Here is a 22,170-nt window from a genome sequence, read left to right as displayed (position 1 = left end):
TTTTTGATATGTGATCTCTTCCAGCTATAAATGTAGTGTACTTTACAAATCTATTAGAGCTTACTATAACAAAGCCTGTAAAACATTATTGTTCATTAGTGTGGAGCAGTAAAGTTTTTAAGAGATACCTAAGAAATAAAACTTTCTTTTTTTTTGTCTTTGGTATATATATTCATCTTATTGGAATTTTATTGAAAGTAGAGTTTTGCCTTTCCAAATGCTATTCTTTGTACTATATCCTTGGCGAGATGACCTTTTTCTTATCTTTATTATCCAGCTTTCAGTAAGAAACTGGGAAGTTTATAGAGACACTTGCTGTCAGCTTCTTGTCTCAACTGTTTAGGCCTTTAAAAAAGATGTATAAGCAAGACAGAGTTAATAAATAAAATTATTCTTTTCTACAAACAACTTAATGGTTATTAAAGGAAAAGTCACTGGGCTATTAGAAAAGTAGGCCAGCAATCTATTTTATATTGAGAATATTTTCAAGTTATAGGAGTCAGAAGGAATCAAATACCCTTCTGAGCACATTTAAATATCATTTTATGAGCAGAAAAGAGCATTATCCAATGACTCACAAACATAATTTATGTTTTGCAACACCAAACACACAAGTGTAGGACACACTTTAAGATCAGCACTAAATATACCAAGAGTCACTGACATGACTTTGGCAATGAAATCCAGTGAGATCATCTCCTTCTGGGCATATGGATGCTGTAAAATGTGTCTTTCTTTTCTATTTATTTTTCATAAAAAATATATATTAAAAAAAGAGAAAATATTAGCATTTTGTTATTAAAAAAGTCAAAAAAACATAAAAAATAATCTCCAGAACTTACTGCCATGTACTTCTATGTACTTTCAGGGATCAGTCATGAATGTTATTTGAATTACATTCTACCATCACTCACTTGTTGAACTCAAGAAAGGTAGAGTTACACCAGGCCCAAATGCAGCACAACATATATTTGCCAATATACCATTAAAATGAGAGTAGTGAAATACCATACTTACTCTGATGGATTTGTTGAGAAACAATGGATGTATGGTTAAATGCAGAGTAATTGCAGAAATATATTTTTTAAAATGAGAAAATATTTTAGTTTTCACATTTCCCAATATAATTAAGTGATAGAAGTACTGCAATCTGAATATTAATTTTTCTTTTTCTCCAGAATAGTTACAGCCTTTGTTTCTATTCTATTAGGACACTTTATTGGACAATATTCAATGAAATGAGAGCAAAGTACAGTGTGTCTTCATCTAGCAACAGTTTATAACCAGTTTGCCACTATTTTGCAAAATAAATAGCTAAAGAAGTATTTAAATAAACTAACCCAGATGTCTGTCTTATTGGTGATTTTTATTCTATGAAAATGTAACGGCTCAAGGTGAAAAGGGAGTAAGAAAAGAACTGGAAGGGGTACTCAAACAGTACAGGGTCCAGAAGGAAAGCCATAATTAGGGTGGGGTAATACAAGAGCATAGTTTAATGCTTTGTGAGCAACAATTATCTGTACATTAAAATGCACAAAACATACACCCATGAAATGACACAAGACTGCTTCTATATCTCTCCCAACATGACCTCTTCGCTAGGTAACATGTTGATAAAATTTAAATGCAACCCAAACCATATTTTCTGAAGCCTTGATATAGTGCTAAAATGTGCGTGTGCATTTCATGTAGCCATTAATATTCACAACTGGAAATGGCATAAAACCAGTGCATTTAGTGTGTGATGTCATGCTTTGGGGTTTTTTGATGTATTCGTTTATGTTTGCATTTATATGAGAGAGGGCAAAGTCAGAGAAACCTGCGTAGGATTTGGGGTAAAGGATAGGGAAGTTTGTGAAAGTATGAAGACCAGGTAATATTTCAGTAACATAAGTGACCTAATCCAAAGGACCTTACATCTCTTGTAATACTTGGAATTGGTTTTGTTCCGAAAAGTTCCATTGTGCAAGATGAGAAAAAAAAAAGAAAAAGAAAAAGAGAAAGGTTTGATTACAGACTTCAGGCAGTGTTTTAGATGTGCCGTCTCAGCCACTGAGTATCTTGAGGATAAGGTCTGAAACCCTGAATTTATATTCTTTAGAAAGCCAGCACAGGAAGCAAAGGGTATAGCCAATGTTTTTACAGCAATTGCTGTAATAGCCTTTGTTGCCGAGGTATACTGTGTTACTCTATTTCAGATACTTTTTCAAAGGGCTTAAAAAGTCCAAATATATCATAAAACTGAAGTCACCCTAAGAGGTGAAAATAGTGCAATGAACTCATTATCTTCCAGAATGTGGGGCAACAATTTTAAATCAACTGGGAAAGGCAGAAAGCATTATTCAGAAATGCTGCTTAATGAGAGCTGGGACTGAAAGAGAAATTCAAAAGCTTTTCTGTACAATGGGTTATAATTGATCATTGCTTGGTACATTTTCTCTGTAATTATAGGGTCTTCCATATGCTTCCCCCTCCTCACCTGTCTCGTCCATTTTTAACTAGCCAGCTTTTCTCTTGTATGCAAATCTTCTCCAAACACCGTTCTGTTCTAAGATTATGATAACTAGGTTTGTTACATGGTGAGCACTTCTGACAAACAAATGGAGCTATTTCTTAGCTGAGTATTTACAGAACTAGAGATCTCATCTTCTCATCAGCTGTTTTAGAGTCTTTACATTAATAGGACCAAGAAACTGATCCTTGTTTGGAGAGTCCATGTTAAGCTGAAATTCAATATTTTCACTTACTGAATTTGAATTAGGTGGTAAATCTAATCTTTCAAAAATAGCATTCATCATGCACAATGGAATCATAGATAATTTAGGTTGGAAGGAAGCTGCTGTAGTCATGCATCAGTCAAGGAGACTGGGGATGAGCCAAATCCCAGAGCAAAGTCAAGCCACCTTTGGTGAGATTGTTTAGGGCCCTGCTTGATGGTGTTTTGAATATTATTAAGGAATATAATTCTGCAAACTCACTGTTCCTGTTCAAATGTTTAACTTCTGTCACTGTGAAAAGCCTTTTCCTAATATTTCATCAGAATCTCCTTTCTTGAAACTTCTTTCTACTGCCCATTGTCTTATCCCTGCCAGAAAAGGATGGCATTATCAGAATCAGCAATAAGATCCCAACTTAGGCTTCTCCTTTTAACACTGAACAAATCCTGTGCTGCCAGACTTTTCTTCTAATGCCTAGGCTACCTATAACTAGCAATAGAAGACTTTGAGAGTCTTGCTGAAGTCAAGATTAACACCATGCACTGCTGACTTGCACTGAGCCTGTCATACCATTACCAAAATTAACTAGGTTAGTGAGGCAAACTTTGTCTTTCATAGATCCATGATGACTATTCCTATTAAAATTCTTGTCCTTTGCCTGCTCAGACAGGGCTTTTAGGGGAATTTCCTTCATAGTCTTTCTGACAATGGTGGGAAGCAGGTTAAGTTGAGCAGTCTGAATTTTCCCAGATCTTCCTTCTTAAAGATATGTGTAACCTTTGCCTTTATATAGAGATCAGGAATATCAGGTGATCACCACAACTAGTCAAAGATGGTAGCATTTTCTCAATTAAATCAGTCATTTCCCAGTATCCCATCTGGTCCTGTGGAGTTGTCTAAATCCAATTGGCTTAAGTGGTTCCCCAACTCATTATCTCTCTCCTGTGGGTACTGTATGTTCTCTCTACTGACTCAACCAGATGTAAAACATAGCAAAAGCCAAAATCTATATTTCTCGGGATTTCAGGCTTTTTTGTATGTTTGGAAAAAACTTGGGTATAAAGTTCTTGCATCAACTAGAAAAGCTTTGATGTTAGTGTAATCAAAGAACTGCTGTAAAGTCACTTCCTTCAGTAGGTTCATGTAAGACTGGTCAGTGTTTTTCTGCTGGTATTTCTTGGTAAGACATATTTTCTGAGCTTTTCTTCTTATGCCACCCCTACATTCCTTTCTTCTTTTCCTGATCTTATATTTTAGTAGTTGCAACGTGTACCTCTGTACACTATCCCCAGTGTTTTTTAAAGGATATCTTTAGATTTTGGCAGTGCATGTGCAGTTACAAAACACCATTATGAGTTTGTGGCTCCTGTATGGTCAGATGAGCTTGGGCTGGGTTTTTAATGTTTTTTGGTCTAGAGGCTTTGTGATAAACTAGACATAGTTCACAGGGTACCGACCCAGAAAGGACTGCTGAAGATCCCACTCACAGGCCCTTATGTATCCTCAGCTGTGGCCAATTATAGAGCTGTAAAAGCTTAGAGCCCTATAAACACCATATTTGCAGGCTCTCCTGAGAAAGGCTGGTACCAGTTTTGCTGGTAGATGCTCCAGGAAGAACTTTGTGTGAACAGCAATAGTTTACCATGGAAAGCAGCCTGGAAATGAGGTGAGCTGTAGGAGGAAAAGTTTCTTTTCTTTCTCTTTTTAATGCAGGATGCCTTGGTTGGAGTTCAATTTAAAGTTAAGAGGAACTATATCAAAGCTGCTTTCTATACTGTGCAAATTGGTAATGCTATTTTAAAGAAAAAACAATAGAGAAAGTAGTGCTTTTAGTAAATGAGAAAGATTTTTTTTTTTTGTCTCTCTATGTCTGATTTTGTTTGCTTGATTTTTCTTTTTTTTTTTTTTTTTTTTTTTTGTAACATGTGAATCATAGTTTTCTTATTTGTGTTTGCCAGCTGCACTGTAAGAGAGCCTACTGTTAAGAATCATCTCTTTTTAGGGCATGTGACTATTTTTTGCTGAAGCCTCTCTGGAATAGGCTAGCCATTCTTCTTTATTTTAATAAAGTTTTACTTAAATAGACGGTACCTCCTTTTTGGAATAGGTGTGTTCATTTGACTAATTAAAGAGTCTCAGCCCCATCACAAAGGCATCATCTTCTTTCAGTGATTTATTGACATATTTCAGTCCTTAAGAATGTAGACTGTGTATTTTAAGTCAACAGGTGTGTTAACAAATATAATTGATACATACAAACATCTGAATAACATAAACTGTATCTTAGTAATGGCTCTGGTTATCAACCAGGCATGATGGAATTGTGTACTCTTAGGTATTGTAAAGTCATTTGAAATACCTTTCTCCTAAGCATGATAGATCACTAAACCATATGAACAAAAGAGTCAGTGTGTTAAAAATAAGCTATAAGTGCTTTCACAACAGAGCTGGTTATAGAGCCTGAGCTCTTTTTTAGTAGTATCCTTCAAATCTGTCTTTTAACTGCCATCTCTTCTTTTTCATCTCTTTCAACAGATAAGCCATATTTAGTGACAATATTTGCTATGTGTTAACTTGTAGCTGTAGATAATGTAATGCATATCCTAATCTTCCGAACATATTCACGTGAAGTCCTGTCCTTTAGAAAATAGTCCATCTGACTTAAAAGAAAGTAGGCAGCTGCGGTTACGGATATGCATTAAATTCAGAAGGAACAATTTTATAGTAGGTTGCACTGTGATAGAATTTACAAACAGAACTACTTGTGTGATTATTGTATCTCTGTCTTGGGAGCAAACTCTTGAGTATATGATATAAAATAGCTTTTGAAATAGAAAAGTGGTTATCTTGGAAAGTGAATCTACAGAGTTGTATACAAAAATATTAAGGAAAAGTAATGATTTAAGGTACAAATTGAGAAACTGTCCTTTGTCTATGACCTGAAGTTACTAATGCAAACACCGATGTGCTTCTATAGATATTTTAATCTGCAATGAATGTGAAAATGAATCTATTTAGTTTTAGTATTGACACCCTTTTCCTTAGTTGGAAATGTCAGTTAAGACAGTGTATTAATAATTATGAGGTACATAGTGAATCTTCTAAAATTTGTATTCAGAAATTCACTGTCACTAATTTAAAGCAATCATAAGCAACTTGAAGTCAATGTGACACGAGAAATGATACTCAAATGTCTCATCTCTAATGAATGACAGTAATTAGCCATATTTCAAGCAAAAGATAATATATCACAGATAAGGAAGTTCATATTTCATAAAGTGCCCATTATCAGAGATGTAGGGCCAAATGAACTCTTATGTTACGCTCCTATATAAGCTCTTCTGTCACAGAATATAGTATGAAAATGATGCTTGTAAAGTAAGTTTTAAGATGGAGGAAACTTCTGAAAATTGATTGCTTTAGTGAACCTTCAGCAGTAGTATTTATAAGGACTAATGGAATATTCATGGAATTAAAGAAAGCCTATGCATCCTTGTTGACTCGTCTTCCCCACTGCTAATAATGGCAGTTTGGTTCACCTCTGGTTGTTTTCTCAGTGATTCAGACAGTACCAGCTTTGTCTTTTTAAAAGGGCTACAAATGAAACCATTGTTCTCAAGTATCTAAAAGTTCTTTGCTGCTTATAAAGCCTTGTATGTATCACTGACCTTGTGATATGTGGGCCTTGGAAATGATCTATGAAATGGGAATGAGGCTTCCCACACTGGGTGGAGACCCAGATCTTTCCCTTCCAAAGTTACAGTGGTCTGAGGTTCATTATCAAACAGCTGATTAATACCAGAAGGTAAATTATCTCAGTCTCTAAAACCAGTGGATATGTGGAGTATCTTGTGAATAAAATTGATTCAATTTACCCACTATAAATAAAAGGGTGGAGAGTTGTAATTAAGAGCTGTGACCTGCAATAAGTGTGATCACAAAATGTATGTAACGCAGGTGAGTGAGAAAGATGTTGCATTTTGGAGGGGGATGGGTCATAGGAAGGCTGTGGAGAAGCTATTGTTACAGTCCTGGGAACCTGCACACAGGTAGGTACAGTATGGATGCAGTCCATTGCTACAAAGGGACATCAGCTTGAAATATGTGAACAGAAACCAGTTTATGCTGCTTTGTGCAGGAGTGAGGCATCCTCTCTGATGTTAAAAGACAGAATGTAGGCATATTATAAGAAAACCATGGTGCAATCCTGTTTAATTTCTTGTGTGAAAAGGTAACTCTCAGTTTATGACTCTGTGTTCAATTTCTAGAAACTCTAGATTAAAACACAGAATTACTGCATACATGGCTATGTTCAGTAGCATCTTAGTGAAAACAGTCAGTTGTGCCTATGATTTTTGAATGTGACTCTTTAACAATTGTTTTCTAGGAATCTCACACTTGAATAGAGTAAAGGGAGAACAATATCAATATTTCTAGCGTTCTGAAATCTCTTAAAATTCATTAGACTTTGTTACTAACTTTGAGGAGAAAACCCAAGTAACTTCTTTTTTTTTTTTTAGTAAAGTATTTTTCAATCTCTTTGCATAAAGATAAATTGTATAGTCCTTTTCAGGATTAAAGATTTTGTATTAAAATAAATGCATGAAATTTAGTAGTTTCCTCATAAATTGCCATACTGTTTAAACAGGTGTATTTGAGAAGACGTAACTTCTCTTCAGCAGTACTTGCAATGGAGTCATAGGTATTTCTACATGTGATGGATTCAGATTAAGAGTAGTGATTTCAAAGGAATAAAAGGTATTCTTTGTAGCAGAACAAATATTCCTGTTGTATGAACATGACCTGAAGTCTCCCATTGCTGTGTTTGCACGTTCAGAGAAAATTAACACTTATATTTCATGTTTCATTCCTTATAATGTGAAGCTGAGTTACTACTGTGCTAATAGTGTGGCTCCAAAGTTTCTGAAATGCTGGCAATGCTCCAGATTATCTTAAGTGTCACAACTAACAAGATGAATTTACTCCAGTATTATCTAAGAGTCATTTTAATAAGTTGAGTTAGTGTTTGGGGTACAGAGTCAGGCTTCCTGAAATGTGAATGTCCTTTTGCTGATTTATAATTTTGCATTATTTAAGTAGCAAAATCTGAGCAATGCAGATGAGAACCCTTGAAGGAAAGCAAATATTATAGTATTTCAATAACCTTGTAGCTATTTGAAACAGTCTATTAGTAAATGGTGCTTATTTTCATGTTTAAATTTAGAAATACTTCTTATATATTAGTAGATATCCATCCCACTCTACACGCAGAAAAACTGACAGAGAAAAATTGGAAGCAAGCCCAGGTTTTTTTGTTCCCCGTCTAGTGACCTACTCATAAATGGATTTATATTGGTCCTTTCCATCTTCAGTCTAGATATGGCTTTCAGCATAACAGAGGTCATAAAATATAACCCAGTAATTACTACAGGTTTTCCTAAAAATACAAGGCTTAACTAGAACTCATTCAGAAATATGTTGTCAATTTAAAAACACAGAATGAAATGTTGGGATAAATTTCTCCCAGAAGATTTTGCTATTGTAGTACCTATTGCTGTAGTAATCCATTTTTAGATGCTTGACTCAGAACTGAATCCAGAGCCGTGTGTGGAGCAAAGCCAACAGGGAATACTGAAAAGGGATGCCTCTTCAAAAGTACCTAAAACAGGCTGCAGAAATCTACTTCTGTCAAGTCAGGATTTACATCTAAAAATGGTCTCCTGAAGTTAGGTGCTTGTGCTTCTGCTCTCAAAGAACAGATAGAGGGTTGCTGTGTTTGTACTTTGTACAGTAGTTCATTGCCTCAAACAGTCACTGAAAATAGAGGAGATGGGTGTTCCAGGCCATCATCAGCCAGCAGTCAGAGAATGATTTCTATGACCTGAATGTAAGACTGTGGGCTGCTCTCGTCATTTGGTGTCATAGCTGTGGCTCTGCTATTGTAGAGAAAAGGTTTCTTGATCTCAACAAATTTGGTGCAAAAATGACCCCATGACCTCAGCTGCTGTCCTGGGAGACAGAAAATGGGGATGGCTTTTCTAATCTCTGCACTGAGTGATGTCCAAGCCTTTAATCCAGTTGTACTGTTGTAATGTGTAGTTCACAAATTGCCCTTCAAGTTAGAATAAAAAATTTTGTCTCTCGCCCTAGAAACATAATAAAAATAGGTTACAAAATTTTACTTTGTTTAGGTGTAATTAGTCCTGAAATTTTCACTGTTCTATAAGAAACTTTAGCAGAAGAATGTTTACTTCTGTATTCATGCACGTATTTATGTAAGACATAAACACTGAAGCCATTAACTCTGTTTAGACTGCAGTAAATTTTGCACGTGTAAAAGTTTCTTGGTGTATCAACAGGAATTTATTTGGTTTTGGACTTAGGTGTCAGTAAAAAGCAGTTATTTGCTGGTTTGTTTTTATTTTTTTGAGGGGGTGGGTGGCTGGGAGAAACAAGTATCAATAGTTTTCTCATTTCTAGACAATTCTCATTTCTAGACTACTTCAGTAACAACTGAACTTTTGGATATGGATCTGGAGTCTTCCAATGGTTAATCCTTTTCACCTAGTCTTATGAATCTGTTAAAAATAATGCATCAACTTGAGCTGTGATAAATTTAAGAGCCACTTAAGGTTGTTTTGTCTTTGTCTATTAAAGTGGTCTCAGAGTCTTGTACTTTTATCAGTACTTGTAGATTTTGATTTATAGTCTTTTAGAAGTTGTTCAGTAAAGCAAATAGAGCTGTCATCACTGCAAAGCATGTTTCCCAGACCACAATTTGTTCTGGAACTCTTCGCTGAATGCAGTGTAGTTCTCCATTTTTTGTCTCCCTTGTGTGGACTAGGACTGGTGCCAAAGGATGAAATCTGAGAGTTGATCAGAAACTGGTGTGCTTTTGTTAATGCTTCATGCTTGGTAGGGTTCTGGTTAAAAATGAACGTAATCTTAAAAATGCTGTATGAAAACATCCCTGCACTCCCTTTCCCAGTTCCCCCTTAAGGATGAATGGCATCCTCTCTTTAGGTAGGACCTTGCATTCAGCTGTGATGAATTGTGATGCATATATCTTCCTTAAAGTTGTCTTGCTACACAGTACCCATCAATGGTAAATAACAATTTCGTATAGATCAATGTTATTTATAATCTGAAAGCTCTATTAGAAAGACTTTATTCCCGTGTAATGATTAAAGTAATGGATTGTATGGACTCAGGTATCAGTTATTATAGGATGCCAATAGAATTACTAGTTGATACTTCATCATAAATACAATTTATTATAACCTGCCTGTATTTTAATGTATACTATTAGTTGGATCAGTCAATTCTGGTGCTGAACTGAAAGTAAGGTCTGCTCATGGGTTTTCGGTCATGTGCTGATGTCTTGCAACCTTGGAATACAACCTTTTTTTGTTCTGATGTAATTGCAAATTCTTGTAGTTCTAATTTTGTGGGAATTTAACTAATGAAGCATGACCATGTTTCTTTACAGAAAATTTCTTCCAAAAAATTTCAAAACTGAAGCATTAAGTGGTTTTTTCTAAGTTCGCTACATACTGAGGAATGGGGGAGTGCATTTTAAGTCTACTAAACTATTATCTTGATTTAGTGAATATAGATAATCTTCCTTTAATGTTTTAAGTGTGGTTATAATAAATATATAAACTCCTAATTTATCCTCCCTCCTAAAAGGAAAATGTCAAGTGCCCTATTTCCCCTTGCCTTTCAGCAATCAAACACTTGCTGACAGGTAGGATTTGATTCCTGACAGCATACCTATAATGTGTGAGGTGTTGGCTTAGGTAATGATATTAAATTAGAAGTTCCCATCTCTGATCACCTCCTCATTTTTGTTAGTGTACTGTGGATCCGTACAGCAAAACACTGAAACAATTTTGTTCAGGAGTAACCCTCCAAGAAAAAGGATTATTTCTTTTCTTACCAAAGGCTCCTTGAACATGGTCAAAATAACTCTGACAGGCTTTTTGAATTGAAGTTTTAGAGGTTTCAGTTGTATGTCTGCAAAGTTAAAGTGATAAGGCACACCTGTCCTGCAATGGTCTGCTTCTGAAATGGGCTGCTGTAATCTGTCCTTGCTCTGCTGTACACTGACAGCAGTGTAGGGTGTTCCAAAGCAGTCATGGAAAGAACAGAGTGGCTCCCTGAAACTGGTTATCCTAAGCTGTTCCTGGAACACTAAGAGCAAGACTATCTCAGAAAATCTATTTAATGTTCTTGGGGAAGGAAATGTGAGTCTTGGAGAAACAAAGAATTTTGAGTTGAGGTAAAATGTTCTGGTATTAGTCTGACTTGAAGCTAAGGCTAAAATACTTCCTCACTTAGGAAGAAGTTTTGAGTGGCATGTAATAAATAGTGATGCTAGTGTAGTGCTGGTTATCTGCTGTTAAATTTTTAACTAGGTTGGCCAACATCTATGTTCAGCCTGCAGCATCTTCCCAGTGGAAGCTCAGTCTGTTAGCTCTAGGATAGGCTTAGTCAATGAATTCCTTTTTGCTAACAGATATGATTTATGAAAGCTCCCATAAGGAGAAAAGTCATGAGGCAAAACCCAGACACCCTTTCATGCTGTAAAAAAGAAGATAGGAAGTAAAAGTCTGACCTATTTTTTTGAGGTGACATTTCAAAGCCTTTGCTGTTGGATTTTCTTTTTTTAATTATTATTATAACAATTCATGTTACTAAAGTTGAAAAGGCTTTCAAAACCTTTTAGTTTATTGCTGCTTGTTTTCAACTATGGTTGATCTTACTTGAAGTCACAGATTACAGGAGAGTATTAATGCTATAGTTATTTTGAAATATAAAGCAACTAACGAGTATCCTACATACTAGCGTGAGGTAGCTGCAGTAAATCAATGGAACTGGCAGTAACCTTTATGCTCACTAGTATTTGACAAGCATGAGTACAATTTGGAGTACTCTGTCAGATACCTGTTGCAAGTGTACTGGAACATTGATTGGTTTCAATGCCTTGTTTGCAAAGTAAAGAAAAAAGGCTGATAGTATATTGATTTCCAGAAAATGTAAACTGCTGCAAGAACATATATGTACAGTTGTAGGCATGGACTGACACGGTTCCTAGATGTAAAGCTTTATGCAAATTAATAAACTCAAATAATTATGCCATCTTAATTTGATTTCATAATGGAACTGCATATTTTGACTTGGGCATTGCTAACTGAAGTTCAGTGACTGTTGGAAATCTGGAAAGGGGGAGGTCTTTCCATAAGAGTATTAAATTGTTTCTAGCTGACTGCTTCCTCGGAGCCTTTAAGAAACTGATGTTTTGCATAATTTTTCAAAGGCTCCAAGTAGACTGGTTTTTTTCTTAACTTTCCTTGCTCTCAATTGCCATCAAGTAACCTAAAAGACTTCAGAAATAGGATGGAGAAAGCATAGGATGAATGGAACCCCTCACTTGCCCCAAACAAGAGGAACTTTTTGTCCATTCACTCTGCTGTGAACCTTCTCTGCATTTTCTTCTTCAGCATCTGGACATCAAATTGTCCAGATATGCTGAAATTAAGTGTATTAAATGCCCCCACATATATCTGCTAACATGCATGACCTAAGTGAACCCATAAAGTGTTTTGGCTGAGTCAGCCAGAAGCAACTTTGGACACTGCATCCATCCTAGTGTTATTGAAAGCACAGACTCAAGTCTAAAACTGCAGCAGTAGGCAAGCACTTGTGATGAAACATGCTGCCAGTGGGAGGAATGGTGGTGTCAGGATGTTGAATACAATTGCTAAATATTTTCTAAGTAATCAATGACAAAACTGAGTTACAGTCTGCTTTAAATTATTTACAGAAGAATTTAAATTTGCAGACTTAGTACAACAAGCTGCTGCTTTTAACAACACTTAAGTTCTTGAAAATTCAATGCTAAAATGAGTTATTACAAGTGAGTTAGCTGTCTGAAATTAAATTAGGTGATAAACAATTCATTTCTCTGTGGTACATTGGCATTCATGACAACTAGTTCTAGTATGTACCTGAACCCATTATTTTTGGCACTTCATAAAGTGGCAATTGATAGCAATTTGTATTGACAGACTCTTATTGAATATAATTCTCAACATAAACTAGCTAATCAATTAATTAATCATAGTGTTACTCAAGTTTGTTTTTATGTTGCTCCATCATTCAGAAAATTAACTGTTAACATTGCTTACAATTAATATAACTTAAACATTTTAGTTTTCATTGGCTGAATTACCAAGCTTAGACTAATTAAGCATTAAAGCTTTCTGAATTACTAGCAAAACTGAAAATTATGTATGCTAAATTGAAAAACACACAACAAAACCCGATTTTATAATACATATCATTTTGCAGTATTTCAAAACAGAATGTTTAGTCTTACATTTCCTCTTAAAAGCTGCTTGAGTGCATGTGGAAAGTCCTAGCTGCTTCTGAAGAGACTTGAGGGAGTGATCATCAGCAGTATTATGATAAAAAGCACCATCAAATCATGTTTTCTAAGGCTATCTAATAAATATTTGCATCTTCCCTGGCATTTAAATAAGGCTTTCTTAAAATTCAGAATTGCAAAGGAGCGACTCTGTCCTCCTGGCAGGTCATTGTGGACAGATGCTCTAAGTACAAGACTGAAGTGGCTGTGCAGAGAATGCCAAGATTCATCAGTCTGGGTCAAAAAGGCTTCCTTGGAGAGCAAGGGTCTGCTTGTCTGCCTCTGACTGCAGGAACAGAGCCTACCTTAAGTACTTTGATTTGTGTTGACAAAAAATTTAATTACATAATATTAAAACCTAAAATTCCATTAAATGAACTCTTGTCTCAGTAAACACGAGTCCTGGCCCAGAGCCCTACTTTGCCCATGTAAACGCAGCATTTCTCTGGCAAATTAGGAGAATGACCTTGATCATCTTTATTTGAATAAATTGTGGGAATGCTGGATGTAGAATATACAAAATGCCAAGTAATCTGTTATATACTGGCAAACTTGTTTGCCAACTCATATACTCAGGAAAATATTTTGAAGTGCATATTTAGATTATATTTTACTTGTACATTGAAAAACTTGTCTTTCATTTTCTAGCGCAACTTGGTAGAATAAAACCAGCTAGTCATTCTGTGTCTTGGATTTTGTTTGCCAAGTGATAGTTTTCATAGAATAAGGATAAATTAACCTTCCATTGATACATTAGTATATCAAGGAAGTATCATTACTGCTTTGAAAAGATATTAAAAGTTTTTTGATTGAGGTCTTTTTCTTTTTTTCTTCAAATAGTTGAGAAAATATTGAATATTATGAGCAAAGACAATCCCTTCATGAGTCTATTCCCAGAGACAGATGTGATAGGAGACCTTTGGCATGGATTGAATCAGTAGCAATGGCCATCTTCTAAAAGAATGAATTCTCTGTTTTCCTCTATGTGCATCTTTTTCTTCGGGATTCTCATTGTCATTGGATATATTTTGGATTACTTTTTTTCCTTGAGGGTTGACCTGAAGCTGAAAATAAGAAATAAGAAATTAATTTCTGAGTCTTCTATGGATCAAAGTCACTAAAATGTAGAAGTGGTTTTTTCTGGGTTCTCAGGAACCCAAAACCAATAATGACAAAAAGCATCAGAAGCAAATTAATCTGAATTGAATGCGTTTTGTCTTCCTTTCTCTGTGTGCCATCTGACTTAAGTTCAGATAGCTTTTTCCTTTTGTCAGGTATCTTAACAATATTAAGGCTATGTGCCTGACCACTACTGTCAAAAGCCCCTCTTTACTAACTGTAAATTTCCAAGACACAAGGCATATCTAAGCATCCCCTCCTGGTAATCTGAACAGCTTTATTAAAAATAACCTCTTAACATGCCCAGGAAAATAATTGGAGATATTAATTAATTGTATCAACACAATAATAAATAATCCAAAGAAAAAGTTTAAAGTAATGGACATTTTCTTTTTTAAAAGGTCACTATAAATATTTTTACAGTGAAAACAAACTAATCTTACAGTTGGAAAACTCATGCAGAAATTAACAGGAGAGAAGGGAAACAGGACTAATGGAGTGGTGGAGTTCAATCCCCTCGTGTTACCCCCTGTTCTAATGACTCAATGGAGCAGAGCATCAAGGAGCCTAGAGGAGTGTGCTGCACTGATGGATTTTGTAGCTGCTGGTGTTTGGTTGGTCCACGGCTGGCAGAGATTCATGGACAAAGCTGGGTGTCAGGCAGGTTACCCTGGGTGTTGCAGTGCAGTAAGCAATGACTTGCCTGAAGTCTGTGGGTTCAGTTGAAATTGTTCTCATTGTTGGGGGGCAGAGTGATAATGAAATTCATGGCAATGTGTCCTCTCAAAGTGGGCCATGATCTAGTTGATATTGACAACTTTTGGGAAGATAAAGGTTATTAACTCTCTGTCAGAAGCAGCTGAATCTGCATGTCCAGTTTCTGTGAATCTTGAGGCAAATAGGCTGTATATAAGGATGTTCTGATCCCCCCCTCCATTTCACATGTTTTTTGGAAGGGAAAGATTTGTGTGTCTCTCTGAAAGAGCCTGAGTCTGAAAGCGTAACAGTGATTGACACTGAAAGCATCTCCTTAATTCTTTGGTAGAATGAATGCTGTGGAACTAATTTTGCACCTCAACATACATTTGCATGGGTAGGCATGGGGTGTTCCCTGTCAGATGACAGATGACTTTGTTTGTGGAACTTACTGTTTCTGAGAGAGCTCTAGGATTAAAAGATAATACTGGGGTTGTCTAGGTGGCAGTCAGGAGGGTTGTATGTTATAATTAGGTCCACGAGTAACATTTGAGTACAATCCTGGTTACCTCTGGTTTTCTTCATCAGTTTGTACTGAGTGTCTGTATTTGAAAGCTTTTTCAAATATTACGATATATGATGTGTGGAGGGTACCTCTTTATTTGGTCACTAAATAACTGAGTACAATACAAGAATGTTAAGTTAAATAAGATAATTTTGGTCTTATGAGTCACAGTTTCAAGGAAGTGTAAGGTACACAGAAGTCATCCAAATGCCTGCTTTTTTCTCATAGAACTGGCTGGAGGAGAAGCTGGAAGGAAGACTGGGGCTCTGGCTATGTGTCTGAGCAAGAGGTGGTGTGGTAGTTGAGCTATCTCAGAAGGAACACCCCAAATACTTTTTTCTTTGTTGCTTCCTTACCTTAAAAACAGTCAAGGATTCTCTCAAAATCACTTCCACTGTCTACTAATTACTATCTACTATCTACTAATTACTGTCTACTAGATAAAGCATCAGAGATGTTGGACATGTCTCACTGATATATTAATATAACATTAAGGTGGAGGTCTTTTACTTTTCTAGTAGATAATATAATTTAAGTTGGAATCTGACCTCTGGGGATAGAGGAGGGCTAACGTGAAATGCTACTACAAAATTTCTGGTGCATACTTTTTTCAGACTTCTTTTAACAGAGGAAAGCTAGGATGTGATAAATCAGTTTAGATACCAAAGAACTTGATTGGGATGCTCAATTTTACTATAATAGCCTAATCTAAAACACTCAGTCCTTTTCAGCTCTTCTATACTCTTTTGAAATTGTTCCCAACAAGAACAATCTCTAAAAATGGGGCATTTGAGACAAGTTAATGATGCTATAGCTACTCAAGATAACCAGTGCCTAAGAGTAGCGTTTGCTGCCTAAGCAAAAGGCTGGGTACACTGAATAGTATCAAAGGTGTTCTCTAGCAACTTGGAGAGACTTGAAAAGAAAGATGTATTTGCTATTTGAAATGCCGTGCAGTTAAAAAAAAAAACCACAGGTTTAAAAAATCCACTACTTCAATGAAAAAAAAAATGCAAAGTGAAAGAGAGGTTAACCCAGTTTTCAAGTTCACTTCTGCTTAGATTTTGTATCAAGTTAAAATCCAGGAATTGGGAGTTTCCTTATTCTGCTTAATTTCACTTTCAACATTAATTCTTTGATATTTTTATCAATGCTTATTCCACTAAGTTTGTTCAAAGACAATCTCATTACATCTCTTCCCTCAATCTCTGTCAAAACTTTTCATGCAATGTAAATGCTTGCCTTTCAGTTACTAACTGTGATGGTATAGTGCTGTATTGAAATATGTATCCTGCATAACTTAACTTGCTGTGAAAGTTTGACTTACCCTGTTGATAAATTATATTTAAGTGCTCAGTGTGACCATTAGCAATCTCTCTGTAATTGTGAAAAGTTAAAACAATATGAGAAAGGAGGCTATTTAGTATTTCAAGAGAGGTTTGTGTGTGAAAGGGAACTGCTGAAAACAAGATTTCTCTATGGAACTGAAAAGGAAAATTAAAATATTTTTCCCCCGGTCCATTTCTGTTCTTTGCTAACACTGTAATCACTTCAATATTTAACTCAATCTTGTATTCTTTTTGGAAGGGAAGAGAAATGTGTCTGCATATGAGACAAACTGGTTGGGTTTTGTTGGTTTGGTTTTTTTTCTTCTTTTTGTTTTTATTGTTGTTTGAGAAGAACAAGACCCCAAACTTTCTAGCCTGAACTTGAGAAGGCAAATGCTGTCAACTTAGACCATTATATTCCTCCTCCAGTAGGTTACCTAACCCAATTCCAGCCTGCCAATGAGAAGGTACATCCCTGAGATGTTCTCTGGCACAATTTTGCCCATCTTTACCCATTGCCAAGTCTAAATTCTACTATGAGAGAGGAAGCAGCAGTATTGGAATATCTTTGCAAGTCTCTTTCATTCTGGCAAAGAGACACAGTTGACTCCATTAGTGATAAACATTAGAACACAGAGTGCTTTTTACTTCAGAAGCTCTTGGCCTTCAAGGTTACATATGTATTTCTAATCAATTTAGAAAAATTGAAAGAATCAGGAAAAACCATATATATTGCATGCAGAGATGACATCATAAGCTATTGTGTCTTTTATTTATTAGGGTATTTGAAATTCTATTTCAAAGCCACAAAACTTGCTGCCGTTTTTCATTCACTAGCAAATTAGTCTGTGCAAATAAAGCAGCTGGGGGAAAGCAACTTGGTGGGCAGGGAAGAATCTAACTAAAAGTGACTTCTTTTGGAAAAAAATACTATTTACTGGTAACAAAGCTGAATTTTTATTTTTTTTTTCTTAATTTTTGGTCAAGATTTGTGAGGCACACAGTCTACTTTCAGAGTGTTGGCACTGGGAGCAGTCAGACTGGTGACTGGGAGGAGGCAATGAATAAAAATAACATTGAGAGCAGTAGATTATCTTAATGAAAACATATGCAGTGATAAGAAAATTTAGGCCTTCTACTTTAAATTATACTACTGCTGGCAAGCTGTTACTGACCCCCTACTAAGTGAAAATGTTGCTGCCTGGTGTTATATACCCCTTCCTGAGCAGACCTGCCTGTTCAGGATGAAAGGATAGGCAGTCACAATAAAGTTTGCAACACCTTCTTTATTTCCATCACCTTGTTTTATTTCATGTTCTTAAGTCCGATCAGAATCTGACCACAATTTTCACGTGATTTGAATGAGGGATGGTTTCCCTCCCACTCCAAGAGTGCTATATAAGCACAAACATTTTCAAGCAGTAATATTATCTATAGTGTAGGACTACCTTCTTCTTCCTTTATATTGCGTGACCTTTCATTGCCATGCCAATTTAATTAATGTTGCATAATTGCATCCCACTACTGATAAAAAGCTGCAGAGCTGCAGTGTTGTTTTCTTTTGTTAGTCAGGGCCAATTATCTGTGAAGTCACCTTTTTTGATTTTCTCCAATCAATCATCACCAATGTACATTTAAAAAAAAAAAAGCTATTTCATCAACATGTGGATTTCCCTCACCCCACAGTTGTGTGCATAAATACAGCAGTGTCCTTTCTGTCATTATTTTTTCCCCTTAAGTAAGCAATGACTGACAAAGACTCGCTGGAGCTGGATATCAAGATTCCTGGATAAACTTTACAAATTAGAAATTTGAAATTTATCATTAGGTTAGTTCCTTCGTATAATTAAGATATTTCTCAATGGGGAAAAGCATGCAAGTAGTGCTTTAGTGCATGGGTTGCATGTGCTGTGCTGCTACCTGAAGGTTAGAAGGGACCCCCTGAAGGTCAGGAGCATGGGGAAAGCTAAGCAATTGCTGGCTACTCACACAAACCTATGGTGACTGCCTGTCCCTGTATGCATGTACTGAGTCTAATTTTTGATGGAAATGTAAATTTCTTCTGAATGTCAAGATGTGACTTTACAGTAATATACATCAAACCTGTCTAATCAAGACACACCTAACACTTTCTATTCTAAAAAGCTTGATGTAATATGAGGAAAAAGTATTTCTTTTTTTGCATACTATTCCTTTTATACCAGAGTCTCTTGTAAACAGTTATTCTTAGCAGATCATCTTGTCTTTCTGAGTTGGTTTCATTTACACTCAATTTAAAAAAAAAAACCAAAATTTTATATATGTTGGTAGATAATTGTAACTCTAATGTTGTTGACATCCTTCCTAACTGTACATCTGTATAAGATTTGGCAGGTTTTTTTCCTTTTAAAACAACATTTCTCTTTAGTCATTTCAGTGTTGTCTGGTTGAAGATAAAGAGCTGAAAAGAAAAAGCTGCAGATAAAGAAAAACTTGGACTTTATAAAAAGTTGGGCATTACTGGAGGTGGATGCTATGTTGTAAGAGGTATTTTAAAAATAATTCTGTATGTGTAGTTTGTGCAGGCCAAAATGTAGAATGCCTTAAAGTACAGCTTCAGAAATGCTAGATCTTGATGAAAGTGCTGGAAAGACTTCTACAGTCACTGTCAGTCAGGCTGTGACCCGCTCAGATTCTAAGCAGAGCAATGATCACAAGTAAGCATTCATCCTTGAGATGAATACAGTAAATTCAGGAGGGAGATGTGATCTAGTGAGGAAATGTGGTGCTTTGCTCTTCTCAAATAAAACTGAGCAATATAATCTGACTATAAGTAAGATCTATACCCCCTAGCAGAAGAGCACATCAAAGCTTTTTATGGCTACTACAGTTAATTGGACTATTCTAAAGATCTGTATATCAATCAACAGGCAAGAGTCTCCTTTAACTATGTAATAAGCAGTGAAAAGCATAAGTTCAGGTATCTAATCCTCTGTAAAACATTTGTAGGCTCCTCAACTAGTGAAAAAATCTTAATAGAGGTTCATTTAACCAACAGAGCACTGGAATGTTTAAATTACTCATCACATGGGAGCAGTAAGAGGACTCCCATTATCAGCCTGGTTGAAAAGCCAGCTTGCATGCTTTCCTTCATTTCCTCTTCCTATACCTTTCTAACACTTGGATTGATATTGCATAGCACGTGCACTTGTGAGTCATGTTATGAGTGCAGAGACCAGAGTAGTGTCTGGCAGTTCAGTAACACAAACTGTGCAAATAATGTCACTTTGTGGTGCTGTGACATCTTGTGAAAGAGTAATCAAAGCCTCTTCCTCCTGCTGCTCTTAAATATGACAATAGGCAAATGTCCCAATGCTGAAAATGCTCGAGTCAAAGCAGGGCCTTATAACAGGTCAATTATTTCAATTATCTGGAATTCATGATGAAAAACAGCAACAGCTTTCAGGAAATATGCACGAGTCTGGCAACTGTTTGATCAGTTATGACACTCACTGCCAAATAACATGTCCCATCAGGTTTTGCAAGGGGAAAGCTTGAAACAGGTGGAATATTTTAGTTACCTATGCTCCATGACAGCCCAGTTCTCAAGAGATCTAACAGGCTGCCAATTGCTTGATTAAGTATGACATCACTGGCAAATATCACAAGGTAGTAACTAACGACAGTATAGGCAGAAAGCAGTACATAGAGCAGATGGATTGCTTCAATTATTTGGGACCCTTGATGAATAAGAACTTCAACTGCCATCAGCAGATCCTGTGGCAGGCGAGTAATAACTGCACTGCTATGACATCACTTTAAAATCTGGTGTGGCTTAAGTGTTTCAACAGCTGGAAAGCTCAGATTTGTCTTAGCACTGGCTTGACCTACAGCTGGCTTTAGTGCTGAGAGGGGAACGCTGAGAAAATTGTTTGTGAGTGCTTCCAAGCACTTCATGGCATTTCACAGTTTGTTTTCACACTGCAAGGAGAACATTGACCCAGCCCCAAGCTTGCTGTTGGCACCTTTGGATTTTTTTTTTTTTTTTTGTACTGCATTTTCCAGGAGTCAGCTGGGGAAAACTGAGAACTACTTACTGTCAGTGCCAGGACAGAAAGCAACAGCTTAGATCTGTTTATAAATAAATTTAGGAAGGCCTCAGCATCCAGAAAATGATCCTTAATTGCGTAATATACTAGGTCTAATATCCGATAGGCCTGAAATTTGTTGGGGGAAAAATGACATAAAAGCATGCACCCTCATTTTGTCTTTGGTCTTCTTCTAGCCTGCTGGTCACACAATTATCTTTAATTTCTCTTTTACACTTGTCTTGATGTTAAAACAAGCTTATGATTTTTGCTTTTACGAGAAGATACACTGTACCTTATATCACTATCCCCTTTCAGATAAAAGTTATTTATTGACTCTGATGCACAGAAAACTAGATTACACATGAAAATCTAAAGAACAAAGGACACTAAAGAATTAATGAACTTGAGACAACTAGAGTTGTTGTTTTCTACAAACCAAATCCCATCAGAGTTTTACCAGATTTAAAATCTGATATCTGCTTTGTTCAGGCCTTGAAGGCAGAATAGAGAGGGAATAGGAAGCTTCTGTTTGAGCTAATACAAATTGTTATCATCTTTCAAAAAGTTAATGTCATAAAGTACTTGATTTCTGAACCTTTCAGTGTCTTTAAATTCACCTCAGCACAGAATTGATAGAGAAGTATTTTTGTAAGTAATTAGCCCAGTTATGTAAACATAGCATAATGGGTATCGTTTATGTTAGAAGATGGATTTCAAAGAATTTATAATCAAAATTTTAATCCTTTCTATTCTTACACTGAAAAAGTAGATAGAACCATAAAAGAAGAATCCTGAGGGCAACTTAACTGTATTAGTTCCGGAACGATATAAAACAAAACAATTAAAGGTTTTGTGGAGGCTGAGGGGGGAAAAAAAAAAAAGAAAAAGCAACTTCTTTTTCTTCCCCCTCATCTTTCTTTGAGATAATTAGTGAGGGGTATTAATTACATTCCATTCAAGGAAAAAGTAATCCTCATTAATATCCTATATCTGACCTGTTCATTTCCCATTGCAGGGGAAATGGTTTCTAATTTGAGATCAAGAAATGACTTTTGATAGGAACAAATATCACAAACTGATGCAGAAATTTGAGCTCTTTCTCCATTTACTACTGGTTTGAAATCTGCAAAGTACCAAACACTTGTCACTGTTGGTCATTTCCATTCAAAATTGAATAAAAGTTATGAGATAATCTTCTTGTCTGCTTTTACAACTTTAGTGTAATGACTGACATTTTAATGGCATT

General features: G+C 36.0%; 1 protein-coding gene across 5 annotated transcripts in view; it reads left to right on the top strand.

Moving 5' to 3' along the window:
* Positions 1-22,170, top strand: part of ATRNL1 (attractin like 1) — a 466,156-nt gene that overhangs the window by 354,628 nt on the left and 89,358 nt on the right. Inside the window, exon 28 of one of the 5 annotated variants that reach the window (XM_051801058.1) lies at positions 15,755-15,851. The exons of the other annotated variants lie outside the window; for them this stretch is intronic. Within the exon in view, the coding sequence (XP_051657018.1) occupies positions 15,755-15,808 (54 nt within the window). The 3' untranslated portion in view covers positions 15,809-15,851. Of the gene's footprint in view, positions 1-15,754; positions 15,852-22,170 lie in introns of those variants that run through there. 5 annotated transcript variants of the gene reach the window in all.

The sequence above is a fragment of the Manacus candei genome, unplaced genomic scaffold, assembly GCF_025592945.1.
Source record: "Manacus candei isolate 608988 ecotype Guabito, Panama unplaced genomic scaffold, ASM2559294v1 h1tg000050l, whole genome shotgun sequence".
Taxonomy (NCBI): domain Eukaryota; kingdom Metazoa; phylum Chordata; class Aves; order Passeriformes; family Pipridae; genus Manacus; species Manacus candei.
This window is presented reverse-complemented; position numbering and strand designations above follow the sequence as displayed.